The sequence below is a fragment of the Oryzias melastigma genome, linkage group LG11 (assembly GCF_002922805.2).
Source record: "Oryzias melastigma strain HK-1 linkage group LG11, ASM292280v2, whole genome shotgun sequence".
Classification (NCBI taxonomy): Eukaryota; Metazoa; Chordata; class Actinopteri; order Beloniformes; family Adrianichthyidae; genus Oryzias; species Oryzias melastigma.
In genome coordinates, this window is record NC_050522.1 from 18,446,391 (window position 1) to 18,464,491 (window position 18,101).

The 18,101-nt window shown below is 39.3% G+C and overlaps 1 protein-coding gene across 4 annotated transcripts in view; it reads left to right on the forward strand.

The window, feature by feature from the left end:
- phactr4a (phosphatase and actin regulator 4a) overlaps nucleotides 1-18,101 on the forward strand; it is a 28,952-nt gene that overhangs the window by 4,617 nt on the left and 6,234 nt on the right. The window contains exons 2-7 of one of the 4 annotated variants that reach the window (XM_024295530.2): nucleotides 28-122; nucleotides 1,336-1,369; nucleotides 11,678-11,845; nucleotides 11,928-12,008; nucleotides 12,109-13,524; nucleotides 14,919-15,296. In XM_024295530.2, coding sequence (XP_024151298.1) covers nucleotides 1,357-1,369; nucleotides 11,678-11,845; nucleotides 11,928-12,008; nucleotides 12,109-13,524; nucleotides 14,919-15,296 — 2,056 coding nt within the window. In that variant the 5' untranslated portion in view covers nucleotides 28-122; nucleotides 1,336-1,356. Of the gene's footprint in view, nucleotides 1-27; nucleotides 123-1,335; nucleotides 1,370-2,897; nucleotides 3,004-4,577; nucleotides 5,013-11,677; nucleotides 11,846-11,927; nucleotides 12,009-12,108; nucleotides 13,525-14,918; nucleotides 15,297-18,101 lie in introns of those variants that run through there. The other 3 variants (XM_036214217.1, XM_024295522.2, XM_024295562.2) reach the window with 3 other exon arrangements.

Genomic DNA, 18,101 nt, shown 5'->3' on the forward strand with positions numbered 1-18,101 from the left:
CTAAACTTGTGTGTTTACGTGTCGCAGGACTGCTGCCGTTCCGCTCAGACATAAGGATCAGAAGTCACAGCCCCATTGCCCCCTGGGAAACTGTTATTGACCACCAATGATCTTCTGGAAAAGTGAGTGGACTGCATAAGTTCTGTAAACCAACATTAGGGCAGTTTGGGTGGAAGTGTTGAAGTTGCCTGTCGATGCTGCTGTCTGTCCAGTCTCCTCCATCACACAGATTGGGTTGTAGCCGTTTCCTCTGGAGACTTTGACATTCCTGTCATGCAGCCTGATAACCTCTGTGATGGTGACGGCGTGCTCACATCTGCTGCTTCAGCCAATTACTGGCGTCCCTCCTTCATAGCTGCTGTGAAACCGTGAGGGGGAAACGCAAACTGTCAGCTGCTCATTCGTCCTTGTCCTCCTGCCTGGTCTCTGTTCACTCCCCCCCAACCACCCGGTGCCCTTAAAGCTGCAGGGATTCGATGTGTGTGCCCTTCAGACCAAAAGCGTTAAAGCTTCGTCTCTGGTTTAAGGCATTTTATTGGCTTATTGATCATGATCGCTGATGGTAAACAAACATAGTAGTAAACATGTAATTTATTACTGATAAAAAAATTAAAATCAAAGTGTGAAACATAAATTTAGATCTAAACAAATAATTAAAAATCAAACTGAAGTGTGAACTTGTGAACCAAAATTATCATGAAGTTAGTTAATGATTTGGATTTCTTTGCCCTTAAAATTCAAAATGATTTTTTTTCTTTCATGTAAGCTTCCTCAGAATTGTATTATTACTTTTCCTTTAATTTAACGACTAGATTGTGATTTTATTTTTCTGATAAAGCAGTTTTCCCTCACCTCTCCACGGCCTCGATCACCAAAATCATGAACCTAAATGAACTGTAAATGATCTCTCCAGCTTTGTGTCTTTGTTGGTGGCCTTCCTGACATCCCCTAAAGTGTTGTTTGTGTTGCGTCCCCTCACGGTAGAACCGGTTTGTTGGTTGTTTTCATTCAGCTTAATGAGCATCAACAACCCTCTCAATGAGTTTCCCAGAATCCTCCTTCCTCCCCTCCATCCTAAACCACATACTGCCCCGATCCAGACTTCTATAAACTCAATGCAGCTTCTTGTACTGAAAACTGCAGACTGAACTCACCTTCAAATGAACCAAACATTTGGAGATTCGTACATTTTATCTCTTTGTTTTCTGTTTTTTTTCCAGTTTTATGCGTTATATTTTCCATTCTGATATTATCAGCATGCAAGGTTTTACATCATATCAAAGCAAACCTTTAGATAAAAAGTGTTGAAACATGTTTTTTCTTGTTTGGTTACAGTTGCTGCTTTCTGACTCTGTGATGGAAAATCCTGGTAAGAAAAACAGTTTGTCTTTTTTTTTCTGCTGGTACCTCTCAAAAATGTTGTCACTTTAAAAAGTCAAACTGGCATTTTAGACTAGATTAAAATATTTCAAGCCTTTTTTATATGGCCTCTAGATAAAAACATGTTTTCTCAGAAAATTGCATCAGAATAATAAAATTTTTTTTTTTTAACATTTTGTTAATTTCTATGCATTCAGGCCTAATTTTCCATAAATTCATCAATGCACTGCAGCATGAGGCCATCAGCTTGTGGAGGTGTCGCTCAGTTCTCCTGCCTTGTTGGGTTTCATGTCTTTCATCGTCCTCTTGACAACAGCCCATAGTGTTTCTGTCGGGTTCGGGTCCGGTGAATTTCCTAGCCAATCAAATGCAGTAACACCACGGCTGTTGACACTGCTTTTGTCACCTTTGGCAGTGTGCGCTAGTGCCACGTCCTGCTGGAAAAAAGCAGTAAAAAGGGCTCTAGAAGTTCCTAATTGACCAGAAAACACATGACATCTTAAACCATCAACACTGGAAGTTTCTCACTGCACATCAATGTGGATTCTGTCCCTCCACTCAAACTCCAAAATGAAATGCAAGGTTTACTTTAATCTGAATGAAGGACTTTGGACCACTGAGCTGCAGTCCAGTTCTTTTTCTCTTTAGCCGAGGTAAGAGGCTTCTGACGTCTCTGGTTCAGCCATAGCTTGAATGTAACATTCATAGCTCGTGTTGTTTTGTCCGTTTTGGTGGATCTTGATTCTCTAAGTTTAGACTCGGCCTGTTTATTGTGATGCTCCAAAAAACGTTTTAGTTTTGTCAACAACCCTGTCAAAGCAGTAGTCAATTTTATTGCTGGAGCACGTTTTCTCATCAATCATTTCCCCTCTACTCAAATTTGTGGTTATATATTTGGATGCAGCACTTAGTCTGTTCAACTTCTAGTTTATTAAGTCAGCAGTTTTCCTCAAGATCGTGAAGCCCACTGATCCAGATCCAGAAAGACTTTAAAGATTCAGCAAATCTTTCTAGGTGTTTATTTAGTTTATAGGGTGAGACACCACATGTTTCCAAAAATGAATTTCTCACAAAAAGCAAATTTTCTTATACACTGGCATTCAGGGTTTTTTTTTATATCTAGAGGCTTTAAATCCTAAAAATATCAATCAATGTTTAATTATCCTCTATAAAGTACAAGCGTTACAAAAATAGTTTTTTTTTTTCATTTTTTCAAACATTTTAGGAAAAATCTGATTTACTTTGAACTTTATGAACCAAACATTTTCAAGCTGTAAAGTTGAGACAAAATCCCAGTATGCAATTTTGAGATTTAAACGTACAGAAGAATGACAGTTTGGGTTAATGACAGACTTTAAGGGCTTGGCTCTGTGACACAACCACCAGTTTATCACTGAAACTACCTGATAGGTTGTCATGCCGAGGACATACCTGCGCGGTAGCAGAGTACCTGCCTGGTTTCTTTTTTTCATCACACACACAAGCTGGTATCTCTTATCAGTCTGACCTCAGTCGTCTGACAACTCCTGCGTATCAGTATCTGCTCACGGGACACCAGGGCTCCTCTTCGCTTCTGCAGTCTATCTGAAGCTCCTGGGATGTTTGTGCGGTCTCAGTGTGTCTGTGAGTAAACCCGTTTTCCTTTAAACTTGGTCTCGGGGGCCCTCAACAGCAGGGGCGACTGTGTCGGTGTTTTCTGTGGTCACTGGCGTGGTTCTCTGAGCACGGTTCCGCTCCATCGATAAGTGGGCTGGTGTGATCAGATTAGGGAAGCTGATGTCCTCATCCCTGCCTGGCTCTGAGGCCAAGCAGTAAAAATAAAACGGGACTTCCTCCTCGGCTCTGAGGTGTGACATAATTCTTCAGCTGTTGAGCAACAGACCGTCTTCACATGTGCTGGCATTTGCGTCTCGCAGCTTAGCGTGTCCTGTTACATCTGCACGCGTGTGCCGTCCGGGCAGGATGCTGTCATGGTTGCAGGCCTTCTTTGTGATGTCTGTTTAGAATGGACAGACGGTGTGAAATGATGAGCATCACAGAGCTATGTCAGTTTGGGCAGTATTTTTTTTAGAGAGCCCTCATCGTATTACAAAGCTGACAAACAACTCACTTGTTTCAAAGCAGTACCCTAACTGAGCTGTAGGGGGAGCAAGAGTAATGAAGTATAGCTTGATGTCTTCATTTATCTATTGCTAAAAGCATTCTCTGTAAGGACCCTGAAAATATTGCTTCTTTTTTTATTTGTAGTCAAAAAGTATGTTGTTGTTATTAACTCATTTGTAAAGGAAATCCAGTTGATTTTCTCTGATTAGAAATCAAAAACGGCTGAGTTGGTTCTGCTCTGAGCTGAAGAGTCTTTGATGGCTAGTTTTTTTTTTTTGGTGATTCGTGTTATTTTTCTATCCTTGTGATGTATTATGCAGAAGTACCAAGCTGCTGTCAGATACATAAACGGGAAACTGTACGCTCCTCATGCATCCTTTAGATCCTTTTGTGCTCACACTCTCAGAGTGAATTAAGTTTGGATTGATGAATAAGGGGAAAAAATGGCTGAAAAGCTAAAGAAAGTCTTCTGAAAGTACATCACATGCACACCTGCAGGTTTGGTCCTGAAGATGTTTCCTGTGGTGGTCCTTTTGGATTTAAAATATATTAATATAAGATACATATATGGGGTTTTATTAAACTTTCGTTATCTTTAAATTGTTTTATGTGAAATTAACATTCCCTCTGTCTATTAATGATGAAACAGTCATATTTACATAAGTAAAGTGCTCATATTGTCCTCATTAATTTTAACAACAGTCAACTTTTAATATATTAATAAAAAAAAGAACTCCTGAAATCCTTATTTTATTCCACTATGAAGCTTTTTGCTTTAAGTTGCAATAAAAACCACCTTCCAGAGAATGTCTTAACTGGAGGGTCTAAACTTGTATGCTAATAAATAACCTGAAGTCAGGCATTTGCGCGCTGCAGTAAGCGTATAAAGACAGCCCCGACAGAGTTATTGTACACCTCCACTGTGTCACTTCCTCTCCTCTGGCCTGGAGCTCCACCTTGGAACGGCTTACCTTCCACTTCTCCAGTTACTCACCAAGCAGAGCCCGCCTCTCGCCCTTCTGTCTGTCAGTCTGTGAAATGGCAAAAACACCGGAGGAGGAGCCCAGATGCGGATCTTTCAAGGCCTGGTGACTCGTCTCGTCGCCACTCAAAAACTTCTCTGGCTGTGAACTTTGCCCCTGAAAATATCTGCTCTGAGGAATGACTGGCATTTTACACCAGCAGACTACTTTATTCTTTTTTTATCAAGTCCGTCTTCTTGAGGGGAGGGACATGCGCACGACAACAGGGAGTGTTGTGTTTTAAGGCGAGAGGAGGAAGAGGGGAAGGACGGAGAAGACCAAATGACTGAGAAAAGGGAGGGAATGAACACTTGAATGAGCACTTTTGACGGTCAGTAGTCGCTTCGCCTGCATAGAGAGGGTCAAGGTGGCTTCAGGTTTTCCTCTCCTGCCGCGGGCCTCAGGAGAGGCAGCTCCCGGCAGATCCCGGCGGGAGCAGGAGCTGTATTATGGGACACGGTTCTAGCAGCGAGGCTGTGGCCCAGCAACCCCTGCAACACAACACGGGTGAGTCGAGGCTCCTGTTCTTCACGGTGGGATGAGAAGAGCTTTGTTGCTTTCTGGAGGTGAAAACCACCGGGCAGATGTTCTTGCATTTACCAATAGCTGGCAGCTGTCAGGATCTGCTTCTACATGAGCAGGTGTAGCTAAAGCAGAGCCGGGCTGGAGGGTGGCAGGTGCAGACAGGTGTAGAGGAATGCGTTCAGATGGAATGTGATGATTGCGAAATGCTCAAACCACACAAGCCTCTTTCTGAGTGCAAACACTTCTCCAACTCCCTATAGAAACCAGGCCTAAGACGCATGTACACAAGTATTTATCTCCTTTCTGAAACGGTTGTCACGTCTACACACAATTGTTTACAAAAGAAGTTCACGCAAGTTAAAAACTCACCCAGAACTAGAGAACTTTTACCTAGATCCAAAAAGATCCGTAGACTTGTTTCTTGATCTTCTAGCCACTTTTTCACTGCAGCTGACTGGCATGTATCACATTACCCAACATGTTTTGCAATTAGTACTTTCAGGCTTTCTTAATATTTTATTTTAAAGGCAGGACAGCAATAAAAAATGTTAAAAAGCATAAATGGTCAAAACGAACATCTCACAGTTACTCCCAAACTATTGTGTAAAAGAAAACATCTGTTTTCAGTGTAAAAATGTATAATTTTATCATTATTGTTCAGTGAATGTCTTTCTCTTGGATATTTTTGATGAACGAGTGAATCTAAATGAAGTGAGTGGAACTGTGATATTAAACTCTACTACACGTTTACATAAAACATGCATTCCTTTAACACGGTTGGCACTGACTCACTCCCAACTCCTTGACATGGAAGGGAGTTGAACCGACAGGATTGCATCCGTGCAGTCTTGAGGGGGGGTTGTGCTGTAGTTGTAATCAGCAGGTCAGAGGTGCTTGAGTGCTGCGTTCCCTTCAGGATGCCAACTCTCATGGGTTTCTTTTATTATCTCCTTTAGCCATCCTCTTTTGACGGTAGAGACGATAATCCAATCCCACGGCCCTTTGAGGTCACAAACACTGAGAGCAAAGCGATAACCAGTTGTTTACGATTACGGCCGAGAAGCATGAAAACATCAAAGACGCACAGATGTGCCAGTAAATGTCTTTCTGCTAGAAATCTGTGTTTTAAGCCACCAGAGTTCTTTGGATGAACTTAGCAGCTATTTGAACTTCAGATTTCAAACTTTCTCGTTTATACCTAGTTGATTCATCCAAGTACATTTCTTTCTCCACCTTGAAGTTGCTACACACTATTGTTCTTAATTCATGCACATTTATAGTTCCACTTGTATATTGTACTCAGTTACTGACTGTTGTGTTGTATACATAGTTTCACAGAAGGTTGACTTTAAACAGGAGAATCCAAATGTCCTGAATAGCCTTAAAAATAAACAAAAAAGCCGCAAAAGATTTAGTTAGTGGACAGAATTCTGGGTTCTAATCCGATTGAAATGGCTCTAAACTTCTGAACATGTTTAGAAACTCAAATGCTCCACAACTTAATTTTTATCTTTAACATCCTAACCTCCCAGTAATGCAGAGGACATATTTAAACCTGAATATCTCCCAACCACTACTACTACTACTACTACACTACTGAATTGACTCTTTTCTTTGTCTACAGAGGACATTTGGGGCTTTTCAATGAGATCAAATTTAAGGTGGTGGTGCTCTGGGAATTGTAGTTTTTGGTAGATATAAAAAAGTAAATTAAGAAAAAAAATCTTATAGTCAGGAGGTTAAACAGTTGATTTACTTTCTAATAATTGACTTTTGTTCTTCATTTTTGACAATCATGTGACACTTAAGATTTTGTCAAATGTTTAGCATTATTGATTTAAAAAAAACATAATTTTAAATATCCATCCATATACCATTTTATTTATGTTTATTAAAGAAAATCTACTACATAACCCTATTTAAAACTTAGTTACAACTTAGTGACAACTGTATCATATGTTCTCCAGTTCCTGCGAAGTGTATTGGTTCTTCACATTCTTTGTTGAATGACTACATCCTGGTGGGTGGAGAAAGGTTTTCCCAGTTGGGTGTGTCCCTTCAGCTGGCGAACGGTGTTCTGCATGGTTGGTGTCAGCATGTCAGGTGGCTCTCGTGAGTCATGTGGACAGAATGACCCAATGATCACAGCTTGTTGAATTATAGTGCTGGAATGGCGGATTGTTTGCGAGCTTGTAAATACTGACTTTTTTTACACCAATCTCTATTTATATCCTCAGTTTAACCACAGAGGATGTTTTCTTGAACCACTTAATTATGACTACACTGTGGGGTAATCCTTCAAACCAGGATTTTAGTCATTTTCAGTTGTACAATTTTTTTTTTTTTATTGAATAAATCAGTTCAAATAAATATTTTATCTGTTTTAATTCAGATTGAGGCAGAAAAGCAGACAATGTAGAAGAGGCAGAGAAAATAAATTATCCTAGCCAACATAAGTGAAAGCATGAATGAAGGAAAGTGCTTCTTAAAATCAGATTTTGACTTTTTGAGAGAACTGGATTGAGCAAGTGTGATGTCATCCATTGAAAATGTCTTACTTCTGGCTCCAGTGAAATGAAGCCTTGATTCCGATGCTGTCATTTGTAGCCAGATGACAACAGTGATTGGTCTGAGTCAAAGTTTCTGTGGCAACTACTGTCACCTATCTGGAATGAGCTTGTTGGAAGCTCCCCTTCCACTGAAAATTGGGAGAATCTGTCAAAAATTTTGGACATTTAAGGTGGTGAGGCATCTAATTGGCCAGTTTATAACTTGAATATCTTCCAATTAGAAAAAAATGAAATGAATACAAAATTTGGATTAGGAAGAACATTCTCCCAATCCTCTACTGGATCATCCAAATGCTTTCTAGCAAACGTTAGATGTGCCTGCACATGTTCTGGCTTTAGCAGGGGGACACGTCTGACACTGCAGGATTTGAGTCTCTGGCGGTGTAGTGTGTCACTGATTGCAGCATTTTGTTACTTTGGCCCCAGCTCTCTGCAGGTCATTCACTAGGTCCCCCCGTGTGGTTCTTTGAATTTTTGCTCCCCGTTCTTGTGATCATTTTGACCCCACGGGGTGAGATCTTGCAGGGAGCCCTAGATTGAGGGAGATTATCAGTGGTCTTCTTCCATTTCCTAATAATTGCTCCTACAGTTGATTTCTTTACACCAAGCTGCTTACCTATAACAGATTCAGTCTTCCCAAACTGGTGCTGCTTAACAATTTTTTCTGGTGTTCTTAGACAGCTCTTTGGTTTTGGCCATTGTGGAGTTTGGAGTGGGACTGTTTGAGGTCGTGGACAAGTGTCTTTTAAATAGACAACAAGTTCCAACAGGTGCCATTAATACAGGTAATGAGTGGAGGACAGAGGATCCTCTTACAGAACAAGTTCCTTCTGTCTGTGAGAGACAGAAATCTGGCTTGTTTGTCGGTGACCAAATACTCATTTTCCACCATAATTTGCAAATAAACTCTTTAAATCAGAGAATTTGATTTTCTGGATTTTTTTTTCTTATTTAGTCTCTCATAGTTGAGGTATACCTATGATGGAAATTGCAGGCCTCTCTCATCTTTTTAATTGAGAGAACTTAAGTACTTTTTTTTGCCCCACTGTGCTTCCATTTTGGAATGCAAGGGGGGTGAGATTGCTGTGTCCATTTCTCTTATAGGTGGAAAGCATCTGTCCAGCTACCCTACTGTCACTGAGCAACAGTCTACATAAGAAGATATCCCATGCAGATGGGTTCATAAATATTTTCTACGAAGATTACAAATTTTTAAGGTTGTAAACATGGAACTATATGGTGGTGAATGTTTTTTTATTTATTTATATTTTTTTCTGTTAACTTGAATTTGTATGGCACAATTGTGCAAGCTAGAACAGGAAAATTAACTTTGGTCTCTCTGTTGGTTTCTGCAATACCGTCAAATTTGTATATGGTGCTTCTGCATATCGACTCCAAAGATCTGCTGTGTTCGGTTGCTGTGATTGATTGTGCTGTGCTAGGATACGGTTAAGATGAAGTCTAATTGTAGAGGTGGCTCAGAGTATGATTCAGCGGTCTCTTGCACTTTACTGATCTGCTGTGATCTCGTAACCCTTGTGATATCCTAGGCGTGTTTACATTAAAAGTGGGGTCATCTGGACCCCTCAAGACGGAACACTGAACTTTTTTTTTTCCAATGATTTTTTTTTATCTTCACTGGTTTCCGTGGCAGACATAAAATCGTGTTCACTTTTATCCACCTTTGTCATGGGAGGGATCACACATTAATATAAGGGTGGGTCATCTGGACCCCATAAGGGTTAACCTGCCGATCCTGCAAAGCTATGCAGTCGGTGACTAGAACATTATTTTACCAGTTTTGGCAATTGTAAGAGTTGATTGACTAAAATGGGTAGATTTGAAAACCTCTGTCTTATCCCTGCCTCAGTTTGTTTCTAAGCCATCTCTCTGCATGAGGCTGAAAACGCACAAGTATTACCACATGATGGATGGTACAAAAAAAGCTTTTTAGTGTTCTTTTGTAGAAATAGATTTTTTTTTTTTTTTTTTGAGAGCTGCTACTGATCTTGTGAAAACTTGATTACCTAATACATTGAAATACTCTTACGTATCTGAGTTAACTATCAGCTTTCTCTTGCAAACTGATTTTGTAACTGTATCTACAATGAGAAACCTACTTTCTGTAATAAATGGGGATTAGAGAAGCTTTCTCTCATGAGGTTGATTGCTCCCAGAGAAGACTGATTCCTCTGCCTTTCCCTGCTTTCTAATCAGCTCCTTAAAGAGTGCTTGTCCTTTTAACACATGTACTGAGTATGCTGGATACAGCACGCCTATATAAGGAAATCTAGATTACCGTATTTTCCGGACTATAAGTCGCGTTTTTTTTCATAGATTGAATGTCCCTGCGACTTATACTCCAGTGCGACTTATATACGAATTTTTAATGATGAGATATGGACCGTAAGTCTAGAGTGCCCTCTTATGGTGATCTATGCAATTACTTTATTTACTTTAGTTATTCAGACGTGACACAGAGGACGAAGAATTTAAGCGATTTAGTGATATGGAGTGAGATTGTGTGCAATTAATTACAGTAAAGATACAAAGTTGATGAGTTCTTGAGGCTATAGTTAAATAAAACTGTTATGTTATATAAATGCTACACCTTTTCGTTTTTTTCATGATGCTAATATGTGAATATGTGTTGACACATATTCAGCCTGTTTTCTATTCACTTATGAATGTTATAACTTACCTTCCAGGATGATGTAATATTGTTTTTTTCAACCAGTTTGTAAAATAAATTACTTGAAAAAAATGCGACTTATACTCCAGTGCGACTTATGTATGGTTTTTTCTTCTTCATTATGCATTTTTTGGCCCCTGCGACTTATACTCCGGTGCGACTTATAGTCCGAAAAATACGGTAGTAATCTGACGGGTTTTTATATTTTAGAGATAGTATTGAATTTACTGTTTTTTGGTGGAACCTGACTGAGATATATAACATTCTTCTATTAGGATAGGGTGTCTAAATTTTAAAAAAGAAAAGATGGTGACAAGCAACTTATGGTAGAGATGCACAACCCTGCAGCTGGAGTTGGAATGGATTTTGACAGGTAACAGGACAAACAACAAGTACAATAGTAAAATGACAAAGTTTTTTTTTTGTTTTTTTTTTAAGTCAGCTTCTTCTCAAAGCCTACTTCAAATAAACCAGCAGAGAGTTCAGAGAGTTTTTCTGATGGTTTTGGAGACTTTTGGAGGTTCTGACATGAAGGTGTTTTCTGCTTCTTAAGTGCAGGAGGTTGGAGGTGTAGTTGCAATAGCTTGGAAGTTTGGTATTTGCTGTAAACAAAACTGTTGGATGCCTCCCCCTCAGTGTTGCAGTGCTCTCAAAGCAGAGTTTAAAGGAGAATACATCTAGACTTGAAAACAAAAACACATATAACTAATATGTCAGGTAATTAAGAAGGTAAAAAGGACAGTAGAATTCTAATTTGTTTATATATATCTACAATTTTATATTAACTTCAGCGTTTTCAGCTTCAGCATTTTTGGCTACCAATTTCAGCATCTTCATCTATCAGCACTAGCATTTTCAGCAGCCAAATTCAGCTTACAGCATTGACATTAGCATTATCGGAGGTAATGCTTCATATTTTGTTCATAATTATTTTAAAAAGTTACAGTTATAGAGTTTAAAAAAATAGTTTTAGTGTGTTCAAAATATGTTTATCCTGTTCGGCCCGCGACCTAAAGTGTGTTTTGGATTTTGGCCCCTTGTGTGATTGAGTTTGACACCCCTGATCTAGCCAATGGAGAACATAACTTCAGGATCATTCAAATGCAGAGATCCATCCAACTCAACAATGTGGTGGGCCTTTAGGGATTTTAATGCATAAATACATATTTTTAAAGATCAGTCTTTGTGGCCATTGAGTCAAAGCAGAACTGAATTGGCGAGACTCATTGGCAGAAATGTTTGTTTACTAATTTCATTGCGTGTGTCTGGTGTAAAGGTCATCTTAAGTTTGAAGGTTTGGCTCTGTCTTCAGACATAGCACATTTTACACAGTGATTGATAACTCAAGATGATTAATAATAAATGTCTCTTCTATGTTAATGCAGATGATGAGGTTGACTCGCAGCAGAGAACAGGGGGGGAGGAAGGAAACTCTAGTGTAGGAACACCTCCAACTAAACGCAAAGGCAAGTTCTTCAAGATGGGAAAAATCTTCAAGCCCTGGAAATGGAAGAAGAAAAAGCCCAGTGACCAGTTTGCTGAAGCATCTATGGGTACGTTTTCTGTGTGATATAAATGTACGTTAACTCATTTACAGATGTGTCCTAACATGTTTTTTACCTTCTTTTATGGAAGATCTGGAAAGAAAACTTTCTGTCAGGAGAAGTCGACAAGAACTAATTGCCAAAGGGGTTTTAAGGGAGGTGACTGAAAATGGTTGGTGGATTTTTTTTTTTTATTACTCTTTGTATATTGTGCAAAAGTGAAGATTTATTTGGTGTTTTAAATACCACTTCTTTTGTTTACTCGTCTTCAGAAAACGCTGATGTCAAAGTTCCACCAGTGAAAAATGGGCACCCGGTGCCAATGGATGTGGATAGAGTGTCGGAAAGAAGACTTTCCAGAGGGGAATCAGACATAAGCATAAATTTCCCGAAAGGCCCTCAAGGAGAAGACCGTCGGAGCAGAATACCTTCTGATGCTTCCAGAAGTAACCGGGCTCCTCTAGATGTAGACTCTTATGCCAGGTTACCTCTGGATGTGGACAGACAGAGTCGTGTCCCCTCAGATTTAAATAGAACTTTACCCAGAGGAGCTACACAAGACGACCGGTACCACAGAGACGAGAGGAGAGACCCCAGAGATGACAGAAGGAAGGACAAGGATGACATGGACAGAAAGGACCGGCGAGAGGAAAAAGAGAAGGATCGAGAATCTGAGTACAAAGCTGAGAGAGACTTTAGAGAAAAGCGTGACTTAAGAGACGATCGCGACAGAAGAGGTGAAAGGCCAGACCGGGATGGTAGGGATCGTGATGAGAGAGAACGAAGAGATGAGAAAGAAAAGAGGGATCGCATTGAGAGGGATAGGAAGGATCGAGATAGGGATGAAAGAGAGCGCAGGGATCGAAACGAAAAGGATAGCAGGAGGAATGAGAGGGAAACGGGGGGTTGGGACGAGAGAGAGAGGAGGGATCGTGGTCCAGATGAAAAGGAACGTTGGAATGGAACACTTGACCGACATGAGAGGGAGAGGGGGGATCGGCATGAGAGGGAGCGGGGAGATCGGGATGAGAGGGAGCGCAGGGATCGGGAAGAGAAGGAGCGCAAGGATCGGGAAGAGAGGGAGCGCAGAGATCGGGAAGAGAAGGAGCGCAAGGATCGGGAAGAGAGGGAGCGCAGGGATCGGGAAGAGAGGGAGCGCAGGGATCGGGAAGAGAGGGAGCGCAGGGATCGGGAAGACAGGGAGCGCAGGGATCGGGAAGAGAGGGAGCGCAGGGAACGGGAAGACAGGGAGCGCAGGGTTGCAGATGAAAGGGAAAAGAGAGAGCGGGATGACTTTGAAAGGAGGAACGTGAGAGACAGAAGAGAAGATAAAGATCAGCACTTTGAGAGGGAAAAGAAAGACAAGAGAGATGACAAACTCAAAGAAGACAAAGAGCGAAAAGATGCTCCAGTAGACAGAGATAACAGGGAGAGGAGGGATGACTGGGCTAAAAGAAATGAAAAAGAGCTGAGGGATGATCGTGCGAGGCGTGAGGACAAAGGCAAGAAGGAAAAACTGGTGGAAGAGCGGCGTCTGCCTGTCAGGCCGTTCTCAGAGGTGGAACTGCGGCCTCCCTTAGAAAAGAGCTCATCAGAGGAAGGAAACCGACCTCGGCCGATGTCGGAGGTCAATCGAATTACCACACTGCCCAGATACTTCTCCCCTACGGAGTTGCAAGAACACTCAGGTGAGTTCTCTTCAGTTCACTAATCACTAGCAATGACTGTGATCAACTGTAGCCCTCCACACTAAACCTTTAACTGGAACCAAACAACACGTCTTTTAGGCAATCTAAAATGTCTCGTACTACGTCCGTATTCCCTCCTTACTCGCCAAGTACTAAAGAAACTTGTGCTGAATTCCCCTGGATTTCTAAAGCAATTTGGACACCATGCTCATCACTTTTTTTTGAACAAATATGACCTCAATTATTTCCTGATGTAAAAACCTAATAAATACAAACATTTTATGAAAACTATGTATGAATCAACTGTGTTCTCATGATGAAAACTTGAATGGCTCTATAAAAAAAATAAGTATTTTTCCAAAAATTGGAATGCATTGTGGTTTATATTTGCCAATGTAGTGAGCATTGATGCACAGTGGTTTTTCAGAGTCTTCTTAGAAATTTCGGAGTTGTAAATTTGGACACCACAGCATTAATATAGTGAACTATGTAATGTGTAGTAAAGGAATATTACTTCAGTTCTTCCAGTTTCTAAATCCTGATCCTTACAGCCCACTGCTGTGTTTTATGACTTTTCCTTTGCACTGAATTCAGATAACAGACTTTACCACCGGGAAATACTTTTTGGAATTTGATATGGTTTATTTCAAGCTATCAAAACATGCAAAAAAGTCAAAAGAGAATCCAACTAGAGCTGGGTGACGTGGCCAAAAAATAAAATCTACAATTTTTTTTTTTTTTTATCTATCATGCCTTCCCAGAGACTGACGACCTGTCTGGGGTATATCCAGCTTTCACCTATCAAATTCTGGTGGTTATAATCAGATGACAATCAGTATGCAGCTCTTCTAAGAAATCTAAATTTGACTTTAGCAAGGGCTCTCCATAGATTGTTTCTTAAAAAACATTGACACATAAAATTGGAAAATCTGAATGCTGCAAGTAAATTTTAAGTGATAAGTTGGTTAGGAAGAAGAAATGTTTGTTTTTTGATGCACGAGTCGGCTTTGATCTGCTGTCTGAGCTCAGATTGAGATACACTCAGCACTTTTATGCTCTGGTGTTTGTGTTAAATATTTCATTTGCTCCAATGCTTCCCTGTTAAGCTTTTTCTTCTAGTGTTTGAGTGTCTTTATTTGTATTTTTGTCCTGTTTGTTCAAGATTTTTTTACTGTATTATATGAGCGTTAAAACTTATTTTTTGTTGATGTTTACGTGTAAAATTTTGGTTTTGTCAGTTTTTTTTTGTGTGTTTTTTTTTTTTCCGGTGAATGTGTGCTAAACAATTTTTCCTTCTAGTTTGTGTGTTGACCTTAGTTGTGTTGTTTTGTTGTAGTGTTTGTTGTTGGATGCCTTCTTGTGTTCATCTCTGCGTTTGCCCTCCATCTCCGTAGAGTCCGCTGGTATCTTCACCCCCAACCCTCATCCACCACCAGACTCCAAACAGGAGCCTCCCCCGCCCAAGCAGGCTTTGCTTCCTCCCAAACCCCTCCCCAGTCTTCCCCCTGACTCCAAAAGATATGCAAACCCACCTTCGTCGTCCTCCTCCTCCTCTTCGTCGTCCTCCTCCTCTAATGAAGTACCAATCTCCAAGCCGCCCAGGACAGTCTCTCTAATAACGGAAGACTTGCCTTCCCTCCCCATTCCCCTCCCCATTCCGGCTGTCTCCACAGCTGACTCTAGTATCCCTCCCCCTGTTCCTCCCCATGCCAAGCAGCCCCCCGTCCCTCCACCTAAACCCACCAATCGCAACAGCAACCCTCCACTGCTTGGTGAGTGTCTTTCTGTTGTACAAAAGCAGCTGTCTGCGTTTCCTTCACAGATTTTTTCATTTTTTTCACTATTTGTTTGAATATCCAAAATAACTGTAGAGTCCAGGATTTGAACCACTCACCAACCCATAGGAAAATAGACTGCTGAATCCTGTCATCCCTAAAGTCTTCCTGAGGGCTTAGAAAGAAATATTTATGACAGATGATGAATCTGTGTTTTCTCTCCAAGAACCATGTGTTTCCTTTAAGATATTTCCTATTTCTTGTCTGATATTCAAAAAAGGAAATTGCAGCTGACAGCCGGTCAGACTCGCGTTCCACCTTCCACATAATCCTCCACTTTTCTTCCCTTTAGATTGTTAAAAGATGTTAATTCTTTCACTGGATCTTCATGGGAAGAACAAACGTTTTCTTTAAAGTCTTTTGGTGTGCGTCTCCTATGTTTAAGTATTAGGGATAAAAATAAATACAAGTATAAAGTTGTAAAATTATAAGAAAGTTATTTTACGAGAATAAAGTAATAAAATTATGCGAAAAAATTGTAATAGAATAAAATTGTTAAATTTTTGATAGATAGATAGATAGATAGATAGAAAGACTTTATTGACTGTTCAATGAACAGAAATTTATTTTTCTACACGGAAGAACACATTAAAATACAATTTAATTATTGACATTTTTTGAAATAAAAGAATTAAAATATCTTAAAAATTAATAAATGCATAAAAAGTCAAAGGTCATAAAAATCCAGAAAATCACAGAATAGACCATCAACATACAGTTTATAAAAGTACTATTGAAAGTTGAGCAGAGTGACTCCATTGGGGATACATTAGTTTTGTATATGTTTTTATGACAATTACGTTGTAAAATTAGAAGTAAAAATTTGTAATTTTATGTGAATAAGTTTAAATTGTAAGAGTTATAATTTTACAAGAATAAAGTCGTAAAATTATGAGCAAAAATGTATCATTTTACCTGAACAAAGTTGTAAAATATGACCAATTAATTTATAATTTTATGATAGTAAAGTTGTGAAATTATGAGCAAAAATGTTTAATTTTACGAGAATAAAGTCATAAAATTATGACCAAAAAAGTTATAATTTTACAAGAATAAAGTGGCAAAATTATAATAAATAAATTGTATGATTAAAAAGTTGTGAATTAGGAGAACAAAGTTGCAACTTTACAATAATGTCTTAAAACTATGAGGGAAAAAAACAATTTTACAAGAATAAGGTTAAAGTTTAAGAGAATAAAACCTAAAAGACTCGGTATTTCTTAATTTGTAAAACCAATGCAGATGTAGATATAGGTCTATTGTTTACAACATAATCTACGCTTTTCATACTGAAATACAATATTGGTTCCTTTTTTAGTTTTCTATTTTCTTTATAAACAGTATTTTACTTCAAAAATAGTATTCTGCTGTAATTCATGAGACAATTCCAGTTCTTTGCCTTTTCCTTGCTCCCCCGCTGAATGAAGTGCTTCTCTGGGATGTGAGTGACTAATGCTAATGTTCCAAAACATAGAAGTGGAGCAGCAAAACGGGAAAACCTGTTTGACGCCACTTGTTTTTCCTCACAGCTGTACTTTCAGGACACAATGTCACCTAATCATGTGTTGTCAGAAGAGCTCCCCACAGCCATCTCACTCCACGGTTCTCTCTTTTTTCATCATGTGCTCTATTCTCTAAATAAGGCATACAGTTGTCATTCAGTCTTTGCTGGTTTCACACCAAAGATTTAGTTTATGATCCTTTCAATGTCAAACTCTCCCAAAGCTGTATTTGGATTATTCTAAAGATGAAAATGGTTAGAAAAGGACTTAAGCATGCTTTTTTAAATCTGGTTAAATACAATTCCATTTGATTTTTTTCATTTTGTCTCTTTTTTTTTTTTTAAATCAAAGTCGACCAATATTGTATTGATCCATAATAATCTGTGATTATTGACAGAAATGAGCAGCAACCAAACATGATTCAGTCCTAAATGTCTGCATTGGTTAGATTTTAATTATTCTTATCTGGCCATTAAGATCTGAGAGTATAAACAGACAAATTCTACATTGATTTATCTGGAAAGTCTTTCCTTAGAACGAGTCCTCGCTGCAGTCAGCTGTTAACGGAAATTGACTGTTTGCTGAGGCGGTTCGTCATTTCTGCAGAAAGGTGTGTACCAGCTTGTCTTTTGAGCAACATCAAAACATCTCTGCAGGGCAAAGCCATAAAGTTTACTCACATTTTCATATAGCTCTGTCTCGGCACGCCACAGCCGCTTCTGCTCTGAACATTCAAGCACTTTCAGTCTGAACTCAATGAGTCTATTTACCATAGAAGCTCAATGTTGGGTTTTTGCTGATATTTTTTTACAGGTTTTGTTTTCTTTAGGGTTTTAATATCAAGCTGAGGATAAAAGAAAAAGAGATGAAAAATTATATTTGTGGTTTTACATAAATGTTGTCCCCGCCCACCCAGATTTCATAATCCGTCACAGACCAGCAAGTTTGTTTCAGGTGCACGGCTGAGATTAAGCAGAACTCTGTCAGCACACATCTGTGTCTATGATAGAAATATCTTTGTACAAATATACAAACTTTGTTCAAGTGTTATCTCAGGAAATTACACATTTTTTCCTAAGATTGCAAAGTCCACTCAGTCTTCGTAGATTTTCATTAACTTGAATTTCTGTGGTCTTTTTAGGATTTTGATTTATGTTTGGCGACATGGGGAAGAAAAGTACATCTCCTTGTGATACAAAACCAGTGATTACAACATAATTGTTTATACTACATAAAAGTG